Source organism: Cryptomeria japonica, chromosome 3 (assembly GCF_030272615.1).
Source record: "Cryptomeria japonica chromosome 3, Sugi_1.0, whole genome shotgun sequence".
Taxonomy (NCBI): Eukaryota; Viridiplantae; Streptophyta; class Pinopsida; order Cupressales; family Cupressaceae; genus Cryptomeria; species Cryptomeria japonica.
The window spans coordinates 744,084,310-744,112,189 of record NC_081407.1 but is presented as its reverse complement, the minus strand read 5'-3'; the positions used below and the strand labels follow the sequence as shown (position 1 = coordinate 744,112,189).

The 27,880-nt window shown below is 34.7% G+C and overlaps 1 protein-coding gene across 1 annotated transcript in view; it reads right to left on the bottom strand.

Moving 5' to 3' along the window:
- Positions 1-16,829: 16,829 nt before the first annotated feature.
- Positions 16,830-27,880, bottom strand: part of LOC131042283 (E3 ubiquitin-protein ligase DA2L) — a 29,299-nt gene continuing 18,248 nt past the window's right edge. Inside the window, exons 7-8 of the mRNA XM_057975621.2 lie at positions 18,551-18,620; positions 16,830-18,286 (exon numbers count right to left, since the gene is read on the bottom strand). Coding sequence (XP_057831604.2) covers positions 17,501-18,286; positions 18,551-18,620 — 856 coding nt within the window. The 3' untranslated portion in view covers positions 16,830-17,500. The remainder of the gene's footprint in view (positions 18,287-18,550; positions 18,621-27,880) is intronic.

The following is a 27,880-nucleotide window of genomic DNA, read 5'->3' as shown; positions in this document are numbered from 1 at the left end:
ATGATTAACCAGAACCATCCATCACACGCACACACTATCAATTGATCAACCAATCAAACACAATCCAACAGACAATTACATCAATTGTCTAAAGTCTCAACGAGTATTTTGCTTCATATACCTTGACTTCATCGGGCAATTACATCAATTGTCTAAGTCACATCAGGTCACTTTGATTCACTTACTCAGACTTTATCCTATCCAATCAACCAACTGACATCAACTGTCACGCTTTGACTCAACCAGGTCAATTAAATTGATTGCACCAAATTTTTCAAACAATTTTGATCAATTATATAGCATCACTCGAAAGCACAACCACCACATTTTCACCGTATCTCTTGCATGACCTAAGGGTACTCACTGGCTTGTTGTTTCTCCATATTCACTCTGATTTCTTCCATTCTTTCACCTTTATTGCTCATTTCTTCTACTCTCCCTCCCAACAACTTCTTTCATTCTTTTTCGAGAGATTGCCCGATTTTTCAAAAAAATTGGCCCATCTCTCGAGGGGGTATACCACCCATTAAATTAACATTTTATGGGGCATATTTCTTCATGCCTATTTTTCTTTCTTTGAAACGACATGATAAACTGCACCGTCTCAAAGAGGGGCAAATGTAGTCACATAAATCTATCCATTTTCATTAAATGAATATTTGCTATTTATTTGATTAATAAACCCACTAGCCATCAGTTAATTAAATTAACATTTAATTAATTCATCTTCAAACATTCTCCTATTAATTAAATAAATTATTCAATTTATTTTAATTAATTCATTAAACCAAATTCACAATCAATTAAATGAATAAATCCTATTTATTCAATTTAATCCCCTTTTCCCCTTTTAAATAAACTAAATAAAACATTTATTTAAATCATTTAAATCCCCCCCACTTGCATTTTCCTAAAAATGCAACTTGCACCTATTTGTTGAAATAAATGAATTTTATTTTAATAAAAATCCTATTTTCCCTCACCCACCAACCACTTGCAATTCTAATCCCCTTCTAGATTCTTCTAACCCCTTCCTAATTAGCCTAATCCATCCCCTAAATATTGTCACATTCCTAAGCAACTTGGAGTCACTTCTCAAAGACTCCAAAGTTTTTGAAAAGCATTTAAGGCTTGAAGTCTTCAAATGGTTAACCTCTAAAGTCTTCCAAACCATTAATGGCTCTTACATGACCATTTATGGTTAAATCCACTTGCACCCATGGTTAGAGACTTTGACCCCTTAACTAAACCTTCATCTTTACCCTTGGTCATTAATTAACCCTTGCACAAGAGTTTACCCCTTGGATAAAAGTTTTATCCAATGGATAACTCTAACTCAACCATAACCCTACCTCCCAAGTTAACCCTCGGGTCATGTCAACCATTTAATGCTTCTTCCCTCTCCTCTCAACCCATCTCATGTTGACACTTGTCATCCTGGGATTGGGTTGAAAGCCCTCACATGGATCTCAAACCATTCAATCCTAACCCTTGTTGAGATTATCAATCTCAACCATCTATTGCTCCATTTTTTCTATTAATAGAGTCCATTTCTTCATAATCCAGATCCTGAAAACTTGTATGCATTTACATTATAGTCATTTTTAGAGAGCATTTAGTATAAATCAATCATATTCACTCTTTTGGTTTAAAATGAACACTAGCTAATTAGATAATCTCTTATTTTAGCTTTTGTTCACACTTGCATAGCATTTGATTAATCATTTTTCAATCTTGAACCTCCATAAGGTATTTATAGTGCAAAAAGTTGCTGAGAGCTACACTAATTTGGAACTTGGAGAGGAGAGGAACAAGGGAGGAGGAGCTACAAGCCTGGTGGAAAGCATTTGGAGATGTCTTATATTATTTGCTTTCATTGTCAAATGCTTTATTATATTTTTAGTGTCTCTCTTGGTATGCCTTCTTAGAATAGCCTTTAGTTGATTAACACTAACAACTCTTTGTTTCTTGTTGTTTCTCATATGTGTTATACCACCACAGGTTTATTCTAACATCTCCCATTTTGCAGAGCATCAGTATTTGTAGATGAGATTATGTGCCCCTAAGTTATGTATCTTCATGTATTTGTTGATGTAATTGAAAGGGAATATGATGTAGTAGTTTAGGAGGAGTTCTCATTGTATATTCATTGATGTATTGGATACTCGTTTATGTAATGTTAGAGTATAGTTTGATGTGAAAGAAAGAGATAGTATTTGTATGTTTGTATTGTGTTAAATTGTAAGATGGAATTGTATGTATGACCTTAAGGAAAATTTAAGATGAAAGATTAGTAGTAGTTGTTATAGACTTTGTTTAAGTAATGGAAATCATTTAGGTGTGATGGATTATGTTTCTTAGGAGATTGAGCTTCTTGTCTTAGAGATTTGTAGTAAAAACTTAAAGGATGTTCTAGTCTTTTTAAAGAGAATGGCTATATTATCTATGTTACTTTTATCATGAATGAAAGAATGGATATTACGAGTATTTGATTTGGTAGTTTCTAAAAGAATCTAAAGAGTATGACTAAGTTATGAATATTTGTTAAGGATTTATCATAGTTGTTTGGAAAGTAAATGAATAGATGGATAATAGAATATGATGTTCTAAGATGAATATGAGATGTGTTAATATTTTGTCAAGTAGTGACATTGAGATACCCTAGGGAATGGATTTGCATTGTATGAGTTTATATAGAGTTATGTTAATGGTTAAATAGTTATTTCGCTTGCGTAATATGATTATATGGTTATGTTCTTGTTGATTTATGTATTCATGTATATAGTTAACGATGCATTGATGAATAATGGTAGTAATGTTGCACTAATAAATGCTAGTAATAGCGTATTTGTAATGGTTATCTTAAAAGAAAAAAAATTATCTCTATTTGTTTGCAGATTTTGGTTTAATTCTCTAGGGTATTTTGGCGGGCATTACACCATGTACTAAATCTATGGGCAATGTAGGTACACAAATCAAGACATGAAATCTAATGCACATATTGCATAGTGTGTCAATAATATATTCTCCAATTTTGGGCACTTTAAGTTGGGTTTATCATTCTATTAGAAAGATATTTTTTCTTTTCATGTGGTGGAAAAAAATATTCCAAGATTTTATATTTCACAGTTCACTCCCTCTTTCCATGATCTTAATACATATACATGTAACATAAATTGCCACATCAAGTGGGATTCCATTTTACATGTGGGTACCTAAATAATACAAATAAAATTATTGAATCGAATATTAGGATATGTAAGGTGTATGACACCTAATCCCATCATGAGAAGTATTATGTGGCCACCTACAAACATTGAAATGAAACAATAGCACATGTTATCCCTATACTATCACTTTAACCAATTTATGTCATCCATGTATCATGTAGGGTCATATGTTCTTCCATATCTACATCCCATATCATAATATGATAAACACCCAATATCCTCGTTAGACTAATTTATATTCTACATAATTAGTCTATAAATTCATGCAAGTTATTTATATGCCCAATCACTTAGCCAATACACTAGCAGCATCATGATATTGTTTCAACCCGACATCATTTGAGTCACCATTGAGTCTAGGATGTTTGATAAAGTCGGGATTAGCTTTCATATCTTTTGAATCCGACATAATTTAGAAAAGTTATGAGGGTTTCAAGTTGGGGCAAGTTACCAAATCCAAGAGGTACCTAAATACTTGGAGTAGATTGGGCCAAAATAGACCCTACCATTATGTTCAAAAGTCCCAAGAAGCCTAGGAATGCTTGTTAAATCATCAAAATTAGACACTATCACTAAAAGCACTAAGGATTACCTTGACATTATTACAATCATATGGATTTGTATGGATCCACACTTGGTCATACAATCTATACGATATAGTCTACCTACATCAGTCTTCAATTGATAGGGGAAAAGGAACCTATACATGTGCACCCTAACTTCATGCTTCTAAAAATCTTATGTGGACATTTCAAAATTTTCTCAATTTTATACAATAGCTTACTTGTCAAGTCCCCTACTTAAAATTTTTGTTTCAAGTCCACACGGTCAAATATGATACCACATCAACATGCATTTTTGTGAAGGTGTCCAAAATGGTCCCAAATTGTGATAAGACCAATAGGTGTGCACTAAGTCATGTTTACTTGTGCGTTGATGTGGCATCATATGATTGGTTATTTTTTGAATTTTAGAGGTACTTTTTGAGGTCACGTGACATTTTTAGGGCACCAATATTGGTCTCATTTTGTCAAAGTGCCATAGCATGTATTGGTACCCTCTCACCTATTGGTCCCTCTCCCCTAGATTTTTTAAAATATTTAGGGTGAATATTTGCCTATTTGTGCCAACCTTATGAACTTACATTATCAATCCTTTGCACCTTTTTGTGGGCCTATGTCACTCGTCCTCACCCTAGAATGAATTATCAACAACTTTTAAATTAAAACGATTTTATTTTCAATTGGTTAAATTTTGGTTTAGCGACTTTTTGAAAGTGCATGGTCACATGGTGACTAGAAAACTTAGGTTTGTAGCTACTACATCTAGTGGGTTCTTACTAATAGAGGGTGCATGTGTGTGGTTACTTGAATTTTGGGTTCCATCCTTCACTTTGGCATCACGAATTGGTAAAAAATGTCAATTTTAACACCATACAACTAATTTACATGGAAAATGGAGATAACAATATAGCAAAGGGATAAGGGATTAAAAAAAATAACTTAGGTCGTTAAGAGTGAACCTAAGGGAGATGCTTATAAGATTAAGTGCCTCAATAAATGTGATGAAGACTCTAGTTTCGTGTGTCTTTTTGTATCACTTGATTTATTTTTTTCATGTTGAAGCATTACTTATGTGTATAGGTTAAACTTTAAAATTTGTTTGGATAAATAGTTGAGCTCATGGATCATCAATTATAGAATAACCTAATCAATTTTAAAGCACGTAATTTTAAAATATTAGGACTTAATCACGTAGTTTGATTTAGCAAAAAAAAATGAGGATTCTCAATTAGTGCTAAGTATGCTTTCTAATCTTGCAAGTTTGATTATTTAGTGTTTTTTTCTAGTTTCTATGCTACTAAATCTACCATCAGTGACAAATTTAAAATGGCCTCTTCTAATAGATTTTCCAATGCACTAAGTAGATTGTAGGATAAATTTATCTATAAGGGAACCTTGAAATATTCTCTAAGCTTCACACTTTAATCTTCAATCAAAGCATTGAGGATAAGAAAGGTTTTTGTAACAAGGATAAGAAGAAAATAAAGTCAAACATCAATCAAAATTATGCTTCACTTAATAAACATGTCATCATCTACTTCCAAAACACTATTTAGCACCCCATATTCACAAGATGATGCATTAAGAAGAAAATTCTAAGTGTGGCTACCATAGAAAATGGGACAAGAAGAATCAAAATGCATAAAGAAAGAAATCAATTGACTAGCCAATATTATATAGCCTTCTAAATTCCTTCTCCATAAATTCTTCCTCATTTCCTTATATGTTAGAAAATGGCAATGGAAAAGCACTTATAACTGTTGTAGTTTCAAGATAATGGCATGAATTTTCTATTTAGGAGCTTCATAACAAAACTTTGTCACATGATGTGTTTTCCTCATTCGATCCATATATTATGCCTCAAATTCAAATGGGTAATAGCTCTTCAATGAATGATGTGAAAGATTGTCTATTGTATGTTTGATGGAATATTTCATGATATCATTTGTGTAGCCTCCATGTCAACTAATCACCCATCTATCTACTTGATCACTCATAATGGCATAAGTTAGAGCATTGAAAGTTCTCTACATTTTTTGGTAATTTGAGAACTACAAATTTAGACATGGTTGTAGTTAAAAAGGTAGATCGCAATTTTTGAATTTATATCTCATATTTTTCACCTAATATCCCTTCTACAAGACTCCATACTCACATAGTTGATGTGAGAAATTTTGGGATAAATGTTATAATTGTCTAAAACTATCAAGTCCTTAATTGGACTAAAGTTACAAACATGTGCACCAAGATTCCTTCACCTTATACTACTTCTACAAAGTTTAGTGTTACCCCTCTAAAGGAGTTTAATGATTAATTTTAGAAATATTATTCATGTAACGAATGTATTGTGTATGTTTGTTGAGTCTCGCCTATGGGATATGAAAGACACCATTGAATACCCAAATTTCCTCTCTAATTATAGTGCTCCAACAACTATACCATTATCTTCTTTGTCTCTTTATCTCTCTCCTACTATACATGACTTTAGGATGTCACTTTTTATAATTGTACCTACAACTCTTGATCAAATAGTAACAATGTTAGGCCCAATATGGAAAGCTAATGTACTAAGAGGGGAGGGGTGAATCACTACTTCAAATCTTTTCTTCAACAATAACTTTACTGTTAAGCATAAACCGAAAACTGATGTAACATAATAATGCTAAAATAAATAAATAACAATCATACATGATTCACTCCATAACACATATATTTTGGTTACGCGGAAACTCTTGGTTAGAGAGAAAAACTACGGTGGGGATGGCACCCACAACTTCACTACTGCAATAATAAAGGTTGCTCGGTTAGAGCTACATGTTTAGCTATTTCTGATAGCTTACCCTGTTAGGAGTATCAAGATCTTTAGATCTACCTTGCTAAAGGATTTTACAGCACTTATCTAAATGTTGTACCTGGTTAAAGGCTTTACAATTTATAGACTTTGTTAGAGTCTTTTACCCTGTTAAAGGTTTCTCTTACAACTCAAAATATTACAATCAAAATCTTACAAAATATCTACAACTTCACATCTGAAATGTTATAGCAGATTCTATGTGCTCAAAATGAAATTACCTTGCTTATAGCATACCATGGTAAACCATAAATTAACTCGGTAAACCTTTCTGTTTACTCTGTTCCTTGACTATTCTCTGAAATCCTTCTCAGTGACCTCTATGTATCTTTGTCAATCATAACAGTCATAACACTCAGTGCTTTCCCATGATTTTGCTTTTCATATATGTCTTGCTTCACACACATATATTTGATCCTCAATTCATGTTGTATAAATAGATCTCTTGTAACGGTGATCTTGTGCATGCTTCGATCTTACAAACATGATTCATTAAATGAATAACCATACAAAATTATTTCATTGGATAGATGTCCTCAAAATCATATAAAATCTATAAGTGCAATTTCCAATGTGTTAACGGTTTCTTGTTCCTCGATCTTTGTAACACGTTTCCCATATGTGTCTAGGTTCAATGAATCTGGTAACACGTTTCACTCGGTGTGTATTAACTCGGTATACCATCTTTGCTACTCGGTAGTCATAGAACATTACTCGGTAGATAGCTCAGTGTATACTAAACTTTGTGACTTGTAACTTCTGTCACCGACTGCTCTGCGCTTACCGACTGAATATTTCAGTAGTAATAACCGACTAGAGTATATAGAATGGCTTTGGACATAAAACTAATGACAACTTAGTAAATAGTAACAATCTCCCCTTTTGACATTAGTTTTGAAATGTTTGACAAAACTTCTTTCAAAGTCATAACTCAAAAAATCTATATACTTACAAAATTTGACTAAACTAACAGTATATACAATTGTCAATAAAATAGTATACTCAGATATACTCCCCTTATCAATATAATGTACATAACTTTGATTATGCATGCGCTATGATCAATATTTTGTATTCACTACTCGGTGATCACTACTCCCCCTGTCAAAATTATCTGTATACTCGAATATGTTGATCTGATCGGTATACTCCTCTTGTATACACTATACTCCCCCTTTTTGACAAACATCAAAACTAGTTACCATTCGGTGGAGGCAACTGGTCAAAAATGGATTTATACTTTGTTCTTGCATCGGTGAGAGCGGCAAAGAGTGCATCCTTGACACAATCCATGAGTGAATTCTGAGCTGTAATATCAACTAACAGTGAAATCAAACCATCTAAAGTGCTTCCCTCTGGCTGAGTGGATAAGGAGGTAGCCTTGTTGATTTGTTCTTGGACGGAGGACAAGTGTGGAATGAATAAGGTTTGAAGAGTCATAATGTCCATCCTTACTTTGTGCTCTTCATTCCTAAGTTCCAATTGTTGAGCCATGAGCGTTTGTAACTTGGTATAGAAATTCTGAATAGAATTTGGCTCAGTGGTCAATTTATTGGAGAGATCGGTGATCTCTTTCTCAATCACTTGTGTTTTATTCTTGACATCTTTAATGAATAAAGAAAATGTACAGAGTTTTTGAAATAAATAAAGAATGTGCTTGAGTTGAGGGGACACCTCAGCAATAAATTTGACAAGTTTTACTTTACCGATAGCAATGGCTTTCTATACCTCTTCAATCATTTTTGCAGTGAGCTCTTTGTCCTTCAATTTGCTCAGGTATTCAGATGCGTCTACTCCAGATTTCTCGATCTTATTGAGGAGTTCATCCAGTTGAATATGGATGGCTGCATCTTTTGTCACTGTAGCTTTAGGTAGCATTTATGTTAATAGTGCTTTGACCTTCTGAAGTACTCTGTTTTTCTTTCGTATAGTCATTTGTTTCTCTTGTTCGGCTTTAGCTTTGCATAGTTCACCGAATTCAATAAGTGCTTGCCCTTTTAATTTGGATATGTCTACATTCAACAACACAATTGGTTTTGACAAATCTAACTTGAAACTATGTTTTTTCATTTTCTTTTCTTTAGAGGAGGAGGCTTTCACAGATTGAACTAATACAATGGCTTGGGAGGCTTGTTCACCCTCGGTAGGTTGCTCGATAGAGGCAACACTTTTGTCAATTTCTTTAGCCTCAGATGTAGCCTTTGGTGAATCCTTGCTCGAGGTCTCAGTTGTAACATTGTCAGTACTTGAAGGGGCTTGAGAAGTTTGTTCCCCGATGGCCTGAGAAGTAGCTTCTCCCTTTGTAGACTGGTGACCCTCTTTTCCTTGTTCAGTATTCGGAGGTGTCTCGGTTGAAACATGTTGACTTACTGGAGGATAGGACTTGACTTGTTCCAAAAATGACTCACTTGATACCAGTTTGGCATAAGCATTCCCTTCTATCATTTCCTGTTCCTGTACCTCAGTATCCCTGACATCCTCATCAAGTTGTATAGTTTCAGCAAGATCTTGCTCGGTGATATCAACTATTTCAACTTCACTTTGCTCATCAGCACTCTTGATTCGAAAAATTTCTTGCCATTTTTCTTTTGTCTCTTTCTCTATTTCAAGATAAAGGCCATTCATCAATTTCAAGGCTCTTTGCTTGACTAGGAAGTTTGTCTGGTAGTTTTTCAGATGTTCACTTATCTCATCTACCGACATGTCTGGAAAGAGATGTACCAGACTTCTTTCTCTCATCCTCTTTTCCGAGTCCATAGCATATTTCCACCTGTTATCAATGTGTAAGTACAATGCTTTTGGAAGAGAATTAGTTACTTCCAATGGGACTAATCGAAATTTAAGAAGTGTACATACAACTGACTCTTCTATTTGCCTCTTTTCTTCTTTTGTCCGAGAGTCATATTTGACATACCTAAATGACCCAAATCCACCATATTGTTTCAAATTGGCACAAAAATTATCAACACTATGTACATCTTCCTTTTTGCTTTTGACAATCTGAAATTTATTTTTGTCTTCAGATTCGGTGTCACTTGACTCTTTATTTAAAATGAGTCTCCGAGTAGACTTCTAATAAGTTTTTGTTACCTTAGGCATTGCAACATTTTTCTACGTCTTACTCGGTGATACTGCAAATGATCTAGTATTGGGGTGCTTCACTGGAGGAGTAGGTGATACCTGTGATGTATCTTGTTTCTTCCTTTTCAAAATTTTGCCTTTTGGCAACTCCGTTCTCAATGTAATTGCTACTTCTTGGGCTTCAGATTCCTCCTCAGTGATGACTTGAACACTCTTGACAGGAGTGGAGGAAGAACCTTCTCCAAATTTCTTTGTTAATACTTTGATCATTTTGGTTGCTTTCCTTGTAGCCTTTGGTACTATAATTATCATTTTGACTTTTTCTTTAACTTCTTCATATGTACCATATCTGATCTCGGTAGCATGCCTTGGCGGTGCAAGAAAGGCATCTATCTGCAGTTGTGCAATGTTAAAATCAATCTCATAACCCATAGGCGGCAAAGATTGAGTTCTCGGTTCTACCGCATTGACATAGCAGTAGTCGATGTCCACTTTAAAACATATATTGTCCTTATATTTTTCCACTAACTGGGGTGGTATCCTGTACCTGTTATGCATCTTTTCCTGAAACTTGCTAAAATAATCATCCATAATCTCATTGAAGTTATCACCTAGCTGTTTGATGAAGTCATTGATCTGATGGGTGATTAGTCGGTGTAGCTCCCAAACTACATTACTGACTGATGGAAAGAATTTCTCAAAATAGAAAAACATGCATACCAAAAGTGATCCAAACTTCAGTGTGTTTGCTGAGTTGTTCTTCTTCGGCTTCCTTATGGTGTTGAGATTTTCAAAAAGATTTTTCAACAACACTTCGCATAGATCAATCTTCATACCTTTCTTCACAATTTTATAGGTTAAATCAACAGCAACACAGGGTACACTGTTTTCCCTTGCCGATTGAAAGAAACAATAACCTATGACTCTAATTGCAAACTTCAGCTCTGCATCTGTGACATTGTTCAGTTTCAGACCTCTGCAATCAGATTCAACTCCGGTTAAAGTGATCAATTCCTTCTGTGAAATCATTTTTTGAGCTCAGGCATGGTCAAAAATAGGGTAACCGGTGATCAAGTGGATGATTTCCTTGGTGATCTTGAATGGTTGCTCCTCTAACCACATAAAGTCATCATGAACTCTACTCAAAACAAATTTAACCCATTGGGGTTTGAAGACTCGTGGGTAGGTTAGGGCTTCGGTCAATCCCTTGACTTTAATTTGTTCAACTTGCTATCCAGTTTTCCATCAGTACACAATTCATCATACGTGTCCTTGATCTCTGTGTGACCTAGTTCCTCAACACGACACTTGGTGAAGAATCTGACATCCTCAACTAATAAAACCCTATACGGAATGAGTGAAAATGCAGTTTTATCATTTGGTTCAGATGCTACTTTGGGAGGTAGTGAGTATTTCAGTGAGGGCTTCTCGATGTTCTCAACAACAACGGGTTTCTGAATCTTAGGAGCCATTTCAAACTTTGGATAATCACTAACGAAAGAGCCTTAGGGTTTGAAAACTTTTAACCAACAAACGCTTTCCACTTAGTAAATATAAAACAGATATTCACAACTGATATGATCGGTTAACTTGCTTGACAATGCGTTGTGATTGATATAAATAACTTGAATTTCACTTCGGAAGAGATTTGATCGCCTTTGAATCGCTTCGCTCTGCTTTCTGAAAACTTGGTAAGTGTAAAATGACCGCGCAAAAGCTTTAAGTACACATTTTACCTTATCGGGCTCTGTGCAGTTAGGTCAAAAAATATTAAATGCACTCAATTCCACTAAACCGATTTACCTTCCTTTTTATGCTTTTACTGAGTAGCCAGACTTCCTGCATTTACCAACTTGACAGGCTTCCTACATTTACCAACTTGACTAGTGCTCCAAAAGACTTGATAAAATTTCAAACTTGCTAATGCATCTTAGCTATGCAGATTTTGAATTAAGTACATGATAAAATAGGAACTATTAAGATTTAACCTTGAGAGAATGCAGTCCCTTCATACTTTTACCGATTAATTTGGAATAGATGCACATAACTCAGTAGGTAAGGTGCTTTCTTCATTTGACACAATTTCCTTCTTTTTCCAAATCATCTGGAATTTGCTTTTTATTTCTTCAATATCTCCTCTAGGTTGATCTCTGCAATCTCTAGCCAAGTGTCCAACTTTGTGACAATGAAAACATGCCATACCAGGATTTCTCCATGATCTTTGATTGTTCACTCCAAACCTTATAAAGCATTTGGCACTTATATGTCCATATATTCCACAGCATTCACACCATATCCTTGTTTTATAATCTCATGGTACTGCAGTATACTGTTGGTTAAGATCTGTGTGAGTTTGGTAGCCTCTAGTATTTGCTCGGTGTGCAGACCACATATAGTTCTTCTGCTTAAACCAACACTTCTCGGTACTGTGTCCATATCTATTGCAATTTTTACAAAACCCTTTGACTTTTGCCTTCTAATAATTGCTAGCAGACTTTATCCTACATTGGTTAGATGTGTGACCATATTTATTACAATTGTAACAATAACCATTGGACCTAGTGACATTTGGTTGCTTACCTTTTCTGATTTGGCACATGTTGGCAGTATGTCCTTGTTTTTCGCAGTAGTTGCAAATAGGCTTCTTTCCTTTGATGTTCTTCTTGTTTAAAGCTTGTTTTGATGATTCTCCTCTCTCGGTGGTGTTGATCCCTTTCTCGATGGAGTTCTTTCCTTTGTAACCGAGTCCTGCATCTTTGTTGGGTCTTCTTGTAGTTAGTTGCTCATCCAACATCCTTGATGCTTCATAACTTTTCTTCAGTGTTTCTTTGGATTTCTTCTCTGTTTCAAGTTCATCAATTAATCTTGATATTTCAAGTTTCAATACTTGATTCTCATTTTCTTTCATATTTGCTTCATGATGTGCAGAACCCAATTGATCAGATAGATTTTGTTGAATTCCAGTCATCCTTGTGATTTCATCATTCTTTTCAAACACTAATGCTTCAAGCTATTGTTTTTCTCTTTCTGTATCTCTTATGTTATCCTCGTTTGTCCTTAATGCATCAAGATTTTCAGTCATCTATGTGCTGAAATGTTCATGTTCTCTTTTCATTGCTTTTAGTTGATCAGTCAGTGCTTTGTTCTTTTCTTTCAATGCTCCAATCATTTCTTCAATCTCTTCAGATATACTATTCTCAGATGATGTCTCAATTTGTTCCACCGGCTCTTGCGAGTCCTGCAAATCATCAGACAATCTTCTTTTAACTTTCTGTGATCTTTGCATTTGTTTATGCATGTCTACAATCACTTGATTAGCATGATCCAATTCATTTTGAAGATTCACAATTCTCTGAGATTGTTTGTAGCCTTCCATTGATAAGATCTTTCTCTTTAGGCAGTTAAACCCTTTTCCAAGATTAAAGCTCTGATACCAATTGTTAGGCCCAATATGGAAAGCTAATGTACTGAGAGGGAAGGGGTGAATCAGTACTTCAAATCTTTTCTTCAACAATAACTTTACTGTTAAGCATAAATCGAAAACTGTTGTAACATAATATAATGCTAAAACAAATAAATAACAATCATACATAATTCACTCCATAACACATATATTTTGGTTACGCAGAAACTCTTGGTTAGAGAGAAAAACTGCAGTGGGGATGGTACCCACAACTTCACTACTGCAATAATAAAGGTTGCTCGGTTAGAGCTACATGTTTAGCTATTTCTGATAGCTTACCCTGTTAGGAGTATCAAGATCTTTAGATCTACCTTGCTAAAAGATTTTACAACACTTATTCTAAATGTTGTACCTGATTAAAGGCTTTACAATTTATAAACTTTGTTAGAGTCTTTTACCCTGTTAAAGGTTTCTCTTACAACTCAAAATATTACAATCAAAATCCTACAAAATATCTGCAACTTCACATCTGAAATGTTATAGCAGATTCTATGTGCTCAAAATGAAATTACCTTGCTTATAGCATACCACGGTAAACCATAAATTAACTCGGTAAACCTTTCTATTTACTCTGTTCCTTGACTGTTCTCTGAAATCCTTCTCCGTGACCTCTGTGTATCTCTGTCAATCGTAACAGTCATAACACTCAGTGCTTTCCCATGATTTTGCTTTTCACATATGTCTTGCTTCACACACATATATTTGATCCTCAATTCATGCTATATAAATAGATCTCTTGTAATGGTGATCTTGTTCATGCTTCGATCTTACAAACATGATTCATTAAATGAATAACCATACAAAATTATTTCATTGGATAGATGTCCTCAAAATCATATAAAATCTATAAGTGCAATTTCCAATATGTTAACGGTTTCTTGTTCCTCGATCTTTGTAACATGTTTCCCATATGTGTCTAGGTTCAATGAATCTGGTAACACGTTTCACTCGGTGTGTATTAACTCGATATACCATCTTTGTTGCTCGGTAGTCATAGAACGTTACTCGGTAGACAACTCGGTGTATACTAAACTTTGTGACTTGTAACTTCTGTAACCGACTGCTCTATGCTTACTGACTGAATATTTTGGTAGTAATAACCGACTAGAGTATATAGAATGATTTTGGACATAAAACTAATGACAACTTAGTAAATAGTAACAAACACATCTTTGCACTAACAAGACCAATGAATGTTTTCCAAATTTTGTAATCCATTGTTTCTTCTCTTGTATCTCTTAATAGATTAGGGAGACCTTCAACATAGACCTTTGGGTTTGTCTATTCTTAAGAGAAGATTTTTTGTTCAAAAAACATTGATCTTCTTTAATATTCATTATTGTCTATCATTTTCTAATGTAGGAGGCTACACATTAGAATGTTATTTATTCCCCTCTCTCTTTGTCTTTGATTCACTCTTATGGGGGTTCTCTCTCTCTCTTTTGGGGGAGAGTTTCTCTCATTTTTGGGGGTTCTTTCTTCATATGTAAGTATTTAACATGACCTCCTTGTTAGGATCCATTTTTTGTTGCCACCTAAGTTACACTTAAGGTACAATGTTAGTGTAAATTATATTTCACCTAGTAAAATATAAGCTATGATGTATGATTGCACTTTATTAAATTTACTCTGGATAATTATTTGTTCACCTGTCCACTAGTTACATGTTTCATATGATTTGATGTATTTAGGTGCCACCACTACCTCATCAATTCTTGACTGGTGGTAGTTAGATGACACTTCATCTAATCAAGGTCCACATCTACCTCACCTGATAAAAAGTTAGTTGTAACCTTTTGGACTTGTGTCGCATGACACCTCCTCCATGCAAGCCCTAGTTGGTATTTATTTATAGCTCCAACTGGGCTTTTTTAAAATGACCCCATGTCCACTTAATGGGGGCTACTCTTTCAGAATTGTACCTAGTAGGGGGAAGGAGATAGTGTCATTTTCTTTTATCTAAGTATATGTAAATCTTCAATTATTATTAATATATTATAGACCGTGGCCTTTTACTTTTTAAGAAAAAAAAAAAAGGGTAAATTTTACACAAGTGTCTCTCAAAAAGTACATAATAGCTTAGTTACTTTTACTAGGTGTCATGCTTAAAAAATATGGCATAGATAGTGTGTTAGTTTCATTAGAAAAGTCTTTTTTTACTACATCAGATCAGAACTCTTTTGTCAGAACTCTTTTGTCTAATTTTAACAGTCAAAATCTGTCTGCTACTTAGATCTCTTTGTTGTTGATAGACAATGCTAGCCAAATCAATCAATAGAAATAATAGTTATTGAGTGTAAAAAGAAAAGGTGGTCTAGAGCATTAACTTATTGTGAGTAAAAAGAATAATTCAAAGTCAAGACACATTCATTAAATGAGATAATAAAATACAAATCGATAGAGGATAAGAACAGGTATAAATTCCACAGAGAACACAATACATAGAGAGAAAGAAGAAGAGAGGAACTGATCTTGTGGAAAACAGATCCATGGTAATGGTGAAGAGATTGAAAAAGCATAATGAGGAGATTTTAACAATAATAAAGCACCCAAAAATCTACAGCCTTAGGCACATGAGAAGGTTCAACTACTTGCACTGTGATTTTAAAAATTATTGTCTTCGAAGCACTCTACAGCAGCACAACAAATTGATATTGCACTTGAACATGACTAATTTTATCTCCCAAGCTAATACAAAAAAGGTGTTTTTACAATGACTATTTTAAATCTGTCCTCTTTTGCAATGTTCACATTGCAGGAGTTCGCCATAAGACAGGCATATCTATCTGCGTGTGCTTTTTATCGGCGTCTCTTACATTTAATATTACAGTACTTTTTGGCAGCCCTGAGTAATTTCTAAAATTTGTAAAAGTAATTAATATAACCCTGAGTAGTTTCTTAAATTTGTAAAAGTAATTAACATCCAACGTGAAAAGTCCAAGTTCAATAGCAAGCCCCAACTTCCCAGTATTATTTTAATTTCTATATTGACAATGTAAATTATCTTTTCCATAATTGGAATATATTCTAAAAACATTTCCAAAATTTTATTCTTTTTAGCATTTTACTCTGTCGATGAAATGTTATCTATGTTTTACTGTTACAACTAATCAATATAAGTGCGATCCTTCAGCTCTCTTTGTACATTCTGATGATAGGTTATGGAGTGTGATCCAAAAGAATTTCACACAATTGAATCCAAAAATAGCACAAATCATTCCATCATGCAGTTTAATATTTTCAATCAAAGTGCTTTATTTGAATTAATTCTTTCTAACAAATTAATTCTTTCTATCGTAATGTTTTATTGGGTGCAAACATTTGAATTCCGCTCAGTCGTGGTCTAATGAGTTGATTTATTATTTTTAATTCAAAAAAGGGAACTATATTTTTTATTCAAATTAGCTCCAATCACGTTCCTCTCTAATTCTGTGCAAACATTGTAATTCTGATCAGTCAAGGACTAATGAGTTAATTTAATATTAATTCAAACTAAAGAACTGGATTATTTAATTAAATTAGATTCATTTACTTTCCTCTTTAATTCTGTTTGCACTATATTACACAACTTCTCCATGTTTCCAGAATTGAAGCAAGCAAAAGATTTACGCTGTATGACAATATTTTTAGAAAAGGAAGAGTGCTGCAATAAATATTTGCATGAACCTTGCCAATTATCAAGATCAATTACATGGCCTTGAAAAATAGGTAACACCATCCACACTGGTGGATGCAACTCAGCCAGAAAAAAAATCTTTACAAAATACTTGCTCCATTATGCAAGCTTCTAAATTCTGAACAGGGACCACTCATAATTCATGCAAATCAAAAAACTTAAGAGGCCAAAGACTCCATTTACACTATTTTAACCACAAGAATCTGCAAAGGAAATTTATCAAATTCTCCATGCAGTTGTTGTAGACAACACAACAGTCAAGGTACAAGACATATTCATGCAAGGATTACCACAAGTATCTACAACACATGCTCCAGCCAGTTATAGTCTGTCTTGTAGATCTTTTACATACAGCCTTACTTTACAATTTTGTTCCTGATTCGTTGATCCCAGAAGCGCAGCTTTTATGAAAACTTCAGAACGCATGGACAAAACCATTCTCGCAAAACAATTCCACACTGGCTTGTCATTGACAAGGCAGTCTAATGCAACTGTCCTGTCAGTGACAAGTCAGTGGCTGCCACAGGACGTAGAAAATGCTAGCAAACTGGAACTGATAGATGTGATTGAAAGACATTGTTGGCATCTCACACTCCTACATGCATGCAGGTGGTCATAATAGAAGCTTCTACAAATTTATGACCGTGCTTGAGCCTCAGCAAGCGAAATAGCCAACGCTAGCATCATCTGTTCCTCGTAACTTTCTGGGACCACATAAGGCTGTGCACTGAGGGAAGGTGGATCAGCAGAAACATCAGCATTTTGAGGAACATCAGGGGCTTCCCAAGGTAAATCTGAAGCAGATGGAATACTACTAGAAAAACTAGTCCCAACTTCAACAACTTCAGAGCTGTGATCAAACATCCAGTCTGACACTGAGCTTCGGCTTCCTTCCCTTAAACATTGTGAAAGTGCACGTCCACTTTCTGGGGAAACTTCTATCCAATTCTCTGAAGCATGAGCCTCTGGTTCTCTCTCATCCTCTAGTTCACTATTATTGACAGGTTCTTCAGGGAATGCCTGCTGTTCATGCTCATCTGTTTCTAGGTGGTCACATGCTTGTTCACAAATATTGGATGGTGATAAATCTTGTTGACCAGATGTACTGTCTTGTGAAACATCCTGACTCTCTATCATGCCACTTTCAGTGACGTCTCCATCAATTCGTTGACTTTCTGATCTTTGCCTTACAGCCATTGAGTCGACATTTAATATTTGTCTTTCAGCAAGTGCAGCAATTGCACAAGCAAGTCCCCCTGTTACAGAGCTGTTTGGAGTCGCCTCTCTTGAATCGCCCAATACAGTGTTTGAAATGGTAGAGCCACGACTCTCTACCAGTCCAGGGGCTTCACTAAGTCTTCTAGGAATAGTGCTTTCAAACCCAGATATACAAGGTCCAGGGATTCTGTGGGAACCATGCTCCTGTAAACAGAAAATTACAATTAATTATGCATAATGCCATAAGGTGTCGCATTCACCACCACATCATCTTTTCCAGGAGGGATATTTATTTCGCTCCATCCCCCTTCCATCCATGTCTGCATGCATGGAGTGGACAAGCATACATGGCAGCTCGCATTCGTGAATGTAAACAAAACTGTGTGCTGTTTTACATAAACTGCTTACCTGTGCAGATACATTCCAATGGTTATCTACATAATATGGAACATAGAACAGAAGATATACCTGGAGAGAGAGCCATATTGCTTCCATAATCATTATGTCCTCTAGGTCCAGGTCAAAACCATCCTCTCCCCTGCATGCCAGAAAAACAAAACCATATTAAATACAAAAATAGTGCATTGATTTGAAAACAGGTCAAATTTGTTATGCTATTGCACAGTGACAGGGTTTGTAGGATGCAATGTTCACATGGGGCCTCAATCTAAGAACCTCTACGAAGTGATAGTTAGCCTTCAAAAATAGGGTCTCTTCCACATTTAAGTTTTTAACACTATCCAAAATGTTTTATGTAATGTCGCCATCTTAAGCAATATTTCCTTCATCAACTGAAGTACTTTATTTGTAGATGTGTCAATAATTAGAACTTGAAACCATAGCAGCAAAAATCTTTAGGAGAAAATTGGAAAACCAAAAGTATAAAGATTTTTTTTGAAAAATCAGGAAAAGTGGGATTCTCAAAAACATAGAAAAACACAAACCATAGAAAAAGATAACCCTGGTGTCTTTTATATTTTAAGACATTTCAATAGCATAGAGATATAGAGAGGAAGCAAAAATGAATTGTGGAATATAGATTTTTTCATTTATGTGCATATCGTCAATTGCATTGAATTACACAAATATAGATTTTTTCATTTATGTGCATATCGTCAATTGCATTGAATTACACGATGGACACTGCATAAATGATAACTACATACTAATAGAATACAAATTTTCAATTCAATCTATTTTTTATGAACTTACAAATCACGAAGAGAGCTATAGTAAGTGGTTGCAGTTCCTTACGGTGATTTAATGGATGGTCATATTTTTTTAATTATAAATTAATTTTATAAATAAAAATGATTGTTAAGAGAACTTGAAATTTTTTGTCTTTATTTACGTAACTTTGATATTTGATTGTTGAAGGGCCTTTTCGTTACTTTGATATTTGATAATTGATTGTTGCAGGGCCACCATTGACACTTCGAACTCTTTTCTCTTTAAAAACAATTTGATAGTTAAGTGATTTGAGCATTAAAACTAGTTATTCCTCCTCAGTAATACTTGCCACAAATATTCAGCAAAGGGGTTTGCATCAAATATCCATTTTCACATGAGGTTAAGGTTAAAAAGTCACAAATATTCCTTCTCAGTCTCTTGTTCATTAACAATGACATACCCCAAAGAGCCAAAGTCTGAACTTGCAGTCAGGACAAACCAAGCAAGGAGCAGTCATGAGCCAAAGTCTGAACTTGCAGTCAGGACAAACCAAGCAAGGAGCAGTCATGAGCCAAAGTCATCACAAGGAGCAGTTGTTCAAGTTGCTATCATCATGTTCCGAACAATGAGAAAATGGCAAGATAAATTTGTTCAATGAAACTTAAGTTGTTGGTTCAGGTTCAGATTCAGGTATGGTTGTGTGTGTGTCTATAATATATATTATATTAAATTATAAAAATATAATGTGTATGAATCTAAAATTTTATTATATTCATAATTTGCAAAAGAAAAAAATTTCTATTCACAATTGATTTGTTTAAAATAAGAAGGCAACAAATTCAACAAAAGAAAGTCGAATAAAGAATATGGCAAAAAGTTGTTTAAAAGTGCAATTCCATAATGTGAACAATGAGAAAATGGCAAGATAAATTTGTTCAATCAAACTTAAGTTGTTGGTTCAGGTTCAGATTCAGGTATGGTTTTGTGTGTCTATAATATATATTATATTAAATTATAAAAATATAATGTGTATGAATCTAAAATTTTATAATATTCATAATTTGCAAAAGAAAAAAAATTCTATTCACAATTGATTTGTTTAAAATAAGAAGGCAACAAATTTAACAAAAGAAAGTCGAATAAAGAATATGGCAAAAAATTATTTAAAAGTACAATTCCATAATGTAGCAGACAATGAAGAACAGTGATTTGGACATAACCTAGCTGTATCATCTCGTTTTCATTCACCCACTTTCCCTGCCAGTGCAAACAGGGAATGAACATGGCTGAAAATTGGCATAACCTAGTAACACATAAAATCCAATTTCCTCCAAAGAAATGCTTGATGAAGTCAAAATCAATGAAAAACAGTTAAAAATCAGAATAACCTACACACAATTTGGACATTTAAATTGTGATTAGCTGGAAAAAAAGCTGTTACAATCACCCATGAGTTCATAAAAGCTCCAATATTTTCAAAGAAAAAATGGCCAGAACTGGTACTGTGTAGGTGACTCTTCAACACCCCCCAGATCAGCCGTTAAAACAACTTCCAAGAGAGAAAATGGCAAGAATAGCTTGCTTCATTTTGCAAAATTTATTGATTGAATATGAAATATTACAATGAGAGGCTTTGCTTATAAAGGCCAGGTGTGATGTAGTATGATTACTATGATCAACTAACATGACACAAACATTAAATGACCTAGGACAAGAAGTAAATAAAAGTCAAAAAGATCAGACATGGATAAGATTTTCTCTAGACAACTAAGACTTCTAGAATGACACCTAGGACCTAAGGAAACTTAAGTCATGTGAATAAGTCCTGTACCAAGAACTAGCTAGGTATAAGACTTTACTAGGTACAAAACCTTATTCACACCAACAGTTTGCATATACTCGCTATTAATCACAATTTTTCATAGATGCTTGCTTCCATTGCTTGAAACCATAGCAACAAAACCACGTGGTTCTAACATTCAGCGCTCTGTTTATTCAAAAAACCAGTCAATCAGGTCAACGCAGGTCAAATCTCAAATAAAACTGTCAATAGGGAAAACACATTTTATACAGAGTCTATGTAATGTCCCCAATTTTTAAGGTGACATTTAATTAAATTGATTTTTATAAAGTTATCAAAATATAACTAAAATCTTCATACGATGACTTAATATTAATTAATTTAATTAAATAACAATAAAAAAAAAATATTATTATAATGTCACTTTATTAAATTAAGTTTCCCAATGTTATAAGGAGGCTTACTGGGAGTTGTAAAGAATGCTTTTGATTTGATAAACGCTTGGTGATTTCTGGAGACAAAAACCTTCAGGAGTTTGATAGAAGGAGTGGACGGAAACCTGGTTCTTTCTAGAGGTGGATTCGCGACGGAGTTCACAGCTGAACAAATTTGTGAAGTCTCCATTGGAGACAAATTTGTAAGGTTAGGGATTGTTTCAGAAATAATTGCGGATATTGATGATCAATATTGCCTTATGACAGAAGGAGACATTTATATATGGTTTAGAGCTAGTGGCATGTGTGCTTGATTAAAGTATAAATTCATTATTGGTCTGCTGTATTCTGAATTGCTATATTTTCCTTAAGGAGTCTGTGTGGTGGAATTGAAATGAAACTCTTCAAAGTTCCTAGTATTGGTCGATATCAATATAAGTGCTTAGGTGGCAATATTGAGGCAAAAGGGTTGATATTTCATCAGGCAATAGAAGAAGTTTCAGATAATAAAGAGGCACAAAGTCCGTTTGCTGGAAAATATATATGTTATACTTGGCAGCAGCAACTATTGCGGAAGTGATAGTTGAGGGAAAGAATACCCGACTATCGGCGGCGGCAGCATATCTGTCAGTTCACAGGGGACACACATCTATCGCAAGATAGAACCATTGTAAGAGCTATGGTGTTATGTTGATGTAAGTCTGTTTGAAGCTGAAAGGCTGTATTCCTGAATTTGCTGATAATAAGAATCAATGATAGTTGCCTTCCAAACTGTTTGGTGTTAAATCTGTTTATAGTTCAAAACCTGTCTACTATTCAAGTCTGAATGTAATAACATTTCTGGAGAGGAAAAATAATTCTATAAGCCAGGGAATTTTTTAGGATCAGAGATATCTCAGTATATTTCAGGCTCTGGGATATTTCAATCTAATCCAGAAGCAGGATTAATCAATATCATAGATTGTGGAAATATGATGTATTCATTTGAAAAAGCATATTTTATACACATGTAAATCAGTAATTCAAAAAAACCGCTGGTTTTTTCATTCACTGGATGAAATAACATTTTCACATTTTTTTTCCAAGATTGAGTATTTTAGCATATTTTAATTTGCCATTTTTTCCCATTTTAAACCCATGTAAATTGAACATACTTTTATGTTGCCATATATGTATAATATAAATGAAACTGTGTCTTGCAGTATCTACCAGCTTCTCAAAAAAACAGAAGACTATTAAAACTACGTACATAACCCTTTTAAAACTTTTCTCTTCAGTGATGCAAACAGAATTACTTAAAGGAGTATCTTTGTTACTTCAAGGATTTAAAACTGTTAAATATAAAGTGCATGCCCTTGTGCCATTTAAAGGAGAATTTCAACAACATTTACCATATCTCTAATATAAATATTCACTTTCATTAGCATTTCTACCAAGAATTATCTTAAGAAAATGGATCAAAATAAACAAGAAGAAAGGCATCTCATTTTACAACCAAACCATATCATTTTCATTGTTTTGGAAAGCAAAAAGTTCAAGACCGATTATAATATAAGTTAATAAATTCTTCTCAAAAAGCTCAACTAATCAGTCCAACCTCATCTAATATTAGCCTCAGGTTGAGAGGCATATTTGGTAATAGGCTTCAAGCCATCCGCTATGGTTTAAAATCCCCTTAAATATAATATCAGCCAATCACCGATATATAATATATATAGAAGATTCATGCCATATCCCAATTAATTAAAATGGCTATCCATAAATGCAGCCCACTTTCTAGATATTACAATTTTAAAGTCAAAGTAAACACAAAAAACGGCTAACTGAAGTACCTCAAATCTTTCCAAATAATAAAAACCTATATATTAATATAAGTGAGGGCCAGCAAATTAGCAAAGCATGGTTCCTCAAGTCATTTATTAATCACAGGTCAATGTTTCCAAAATCATCTTTGAACCATGTAAGCACAGGAGAATGTTGTGTTTCTATAAGTTTCCAGTATTCCAGCTCCATTTCATTCCTTTCCTTCTTTGTCCCATCAAGCTGTATAATGGAGGTCTTCGGTTAGGCTCTATCTCATTCCTTGCCTTCTTTGTCTCATCAAGCTGTGTGTAATGGAGGTCTTCAGTTAGGCTCCATCTCATTCCTTTCCTTCTTCATCCCATATTTCACATTTGCATGATGTATCTATAATCCACCTCTTCCAAATAATTTCAAATGCAACACATGATTCATCAAAAAAATTTAAATCGCAGGCCAAACTTTTTATGCTTCTATGACCCATTTTGAGGCAGGAAACTGGTGTTTCTATAAGATCCTGCTCAATCTCTTACTTTGCCATCTTTAATCCATCAAGCTCTTTTGTTTAATAGAGAAATTCAATTAGGCTGAGCTTGTCTGTGTAACAGACAAATAACAAGCAACTCAGTCTCAGATAGCCACTTGAGACTTTTTTTGTTCTCCAAAAAGTTGTGTCAAAACAAGCAGCGGTTTTCTTTTCTAATTACTTACACACTAAATGAAATTTGGCATAGAAAAGTAATTATTTTTTGATGACAATATACCGAATTGAAGTCTGGGTACAACTTTTGGCTAGAGAAGAGAATCGAGAATGGACTTGCAAGTGCAAAGTTGCTTGTAAATCAGCATCAGCTTTGGCTTATGGCTTATCATCACCATAAAGATAATAGATTTTATCTTGAAGCTGGAAATTGGGTCTGTCATGTCTGTTTGAGCATGGAAATGATAAAAAGAACATATTCATCACAACTAAACAATTAACTACTGCTAATTTTCAGCTTTAGAGATGTTGCTAGGAAATTGCTTATGCTAGGCAGATTATAGATACCACGTTGAAAGATTACGATTCACAATTTTCAAATGGTTAAAAGGTCTTCACAGAAAACAGAACCTCGTTGAAATTGTTGGATATTCAACCCTAGATCAGATGACCAGTGAAACTTAATGATGATACAGTTGGTGCCCCACTCTTATGTGACTCTTGAGCTTGGACAGCAATTAGATAAAAGTTCTATGTGCTGAATCTTAATGCTGATTTGCATGTAGCAAAAAGTTACAAACATTTAATTTGTTCATTTGTACCATCCAAATAAAATTTTAAAGAAATTCAATCACTCCAGCTCCACGGCCACCATATCCTATCACATATGATAAAAGGAAACAAATATCATATCAATGTACACAAATGACCTAAAAGGCTAATAGTAACGAGTGTAAAGAACTCCAAAAGCTGGAAAGGAATAACTAACACTTAAACACAGAAAATTCATAACCAGCAGGTTGCATCTAAATAAAGTAAATTCTAGACAAATCAGAAAAGATAAGGCTTTTGAAATAAGTACAAATAATGAGAGATGCAAATACCGAACAAGAGAAGAAAGTCCATACACACTGAAGCTGAATACCAAGGCACAAGATAAAGTTTATGTTGAAGGAGCAAAAGACGTCTTTTTCAAATGTCAATTCATTATTAAAAGGTCCGAAACTATTGACAATTATAAACTACAGAATCTTCCACTCAAATGTATCATCCGTATAATTGCTAAAAGTTAAGAATGAAATGTTGATTAAATCTTGAATTATGTGTAACCAGAGATTAGGAAATCGCTCAAAACTCACCAAACTTGGCGAGTCCGAGCCCGAGACATGCTCGCCGAGTCTCTGGAGCTCGGACTCGGGCTCAGCCGAGTCTGGTAGGCCGAGTCTGGTCTCGCTGAGTTGGCAAGTTTGGCATTAACTCAGCAAGTCCCGAGCCTCAAACTCGGCCAGCGGCAGGGTCAAAAAAAAAGCAAAAAATAAACATTTTAAAAAGCTTTTTCAACTTTTTCTTTTTTGGTTATTTATCTCTAACCCCTAAAAGTGAACTTCATTTCATTCACTTGCAAAAATAGGAGGAGTAAAGTGAGTTGGGAAGAAAACAAGGGTGCATAGAAGAAAAAACAGCAAGGAGGAAGCTCAAGTTTTCTTCAATTAATCACATTGGGGCTGCATTGTGTTTGGATTTGGAGCATCAAGAGTTGGATAGGAAGAGTTTGCAGCTCATTTCAAGCTTGTTGTAAGAGGTGAGATTGTTTTTTTGAAGATTTTTTTGTTTCTTGTATGCAAAAATTCCACTTTCTATTCATTTATTTTGAAAGTTTTACATTTTCTTCCAAAATCTTTTGTATATTTGTATGTAGTATGTAGTATGTAGCTGTACTATGTAGGGTTGCATGTAGGGTTTGTAAATTTATTTATTTTAAAAGTAGGGTTTGACAAACCCTATAATTTTTATTTTTTTTAAATTTACAAACCCTACCTTACTTTTTTTGAATATGTATTAATTTCATTTTGTATTTGTAATGTTTTATTGCAGCAAAATTCACTTTCTTATTTGCCTCAACTTCAAGTTTCACAAAACTATCCTACAATGTCTACTTCAGCTTCTAGACCCCCCATTAAAAAGGACCCTGCTTGGAAATATCACGAGGATTTTCCAGGGCAAGGAAAGGGGCAAACAAAATGTACATTTTGCAAAACAATATTCCATGGAGGTATATATAGACTGAAATATCATATTTCTCGTGTGCGTGGACATGATGCCGAACCATGCCTAAAAGCACTCCCTGAGGCCGTACGTGATTGTTATGTAATGGTTGAGGAAATTGAAAGGAAAAAGAAGCAAAAGGAGGATCGAGCGGCCATTGGGAGAGAGGCAACTTGAGGAAGAGGGACATAGTTAGGTTGTGTTGGAGACCCTTCTTCCTTACCTCCATATTGTCCCACTCAGTTTGCTACTATTGGTGTTGGTGCTTCCCCTTCTACTTCTATAAGTGGCAGTGCCACTGCCACTTCTCATGTTCCTAGCACTAGTAGTTGTAGTGGGAGTGTTAGCATTGGACCTAGGATTCGTAAATCTAGGTTGGATACCTTCTTTGTGCCTCGCACTACTCCTAGGTCCCAACAGTCGCTTAAGAGCATGGGTTGGAACAAGGAGGTCCATGATGCCGCTAAAATGGCAGTTGGCAGGTTTTGGGTCTACGGCAGTGTTCCATTCTTTACAGCCAGATGAATGTTTTATGTTTGATTGTTTTAATTTTTATACTTCGATTCTTCGTTTTATTTTTTCTCGTACATACTTATCTTATCTCATTTAATTTATTTGTGACAAGTCTCCTTATTGGCAAGAAATGGTTAATGCCCTTACCGTATGCAAGGCGAGGTTCAAAGCTCCTTCTGAGTCTGATTTGAGGGGACCCATTTTGACTCAATTGGTGAATGATGTGAAGAAGGAATTAGGTGAACAATGCCAGATATGGAGCACTAAAGGTTGCACCATCATGACTGATGGTTGGACGGATAGGAGAAATAGAACTCTCCTTAATTTTCTTGTTTCTTCCGCAGGTGATTGATTAATTTTAGTTTCATTTAGTCATTAATTTTTTATTTTTTATTTAATGATTTATTGAATGATCATTGATCTTGCTTTATTTTTTTATTTCAGGGGGCACCGTTTTCATCAAGTCCATTGATGCCTCTACCCATTGCAAGAATGCCACCTACCTATGTGAGCAAATAGAAGAGGTGATTGATGAGGTGGGTGAGGAGAACGTGATACAAGTGGTGACCAACAATGCAGCAAATTATGTTGCTGCAGGTAAACTTTTGATTACAAACTAATTTTGTTTGCAAATTAATTACTATTTGGAACGTCATTAATTACAATGCAACAAATTATGTTGGTGCAGGTAGACTATTGATGGAGAGGCACCCATCTATAGTTTGGACTCCATGTGCTGCCCATTGCATTGACCTCATGTTGGAGAATATTGGAAAACTACCATGGGTCAAGAGATGTGTAGAAAGGGAGAGAAATGTGTGCAAATTTGTATATAATCATTCATGGGTGTTGGCTCTTATGAGACAATACACAGAGCAGAAGGAGTTAGCTCATCCAGGAATCACAAGATTTGCCACAAACTTCATCATATTGCAGTCCATGCTTCGATGTAAGTTGGCCTTGAGACGTATGATTGTTGGTGAGGAGTGGTCTTCATCATCCTATGCTGCCACCCCTACAGGGAAAGATATGGCAAACTGCATTTTTTATGAGCGAGACTTTTGGGTCCCTTGTGATGAGATAGTGAAGGTAAATTTTTTATAAATTCTACAATTTAACTTTTTGTTTTATAACTTACTCATCATATTCTCTTATTTGCTCATTTTTCTAAATTACACAATATTTTCAATTTTGAAGTTTGTTAAGCCCTTGGTGGTTTTGTTGCGAGTTGCGGATAGAGAAAAGCCCGCAATGGGCTACATATATGAGGGCATGGATAGGGCGAAGGAGGGCATCAAATCCATCTACGAAGGAGATGAGAGCAAGTATGGTCC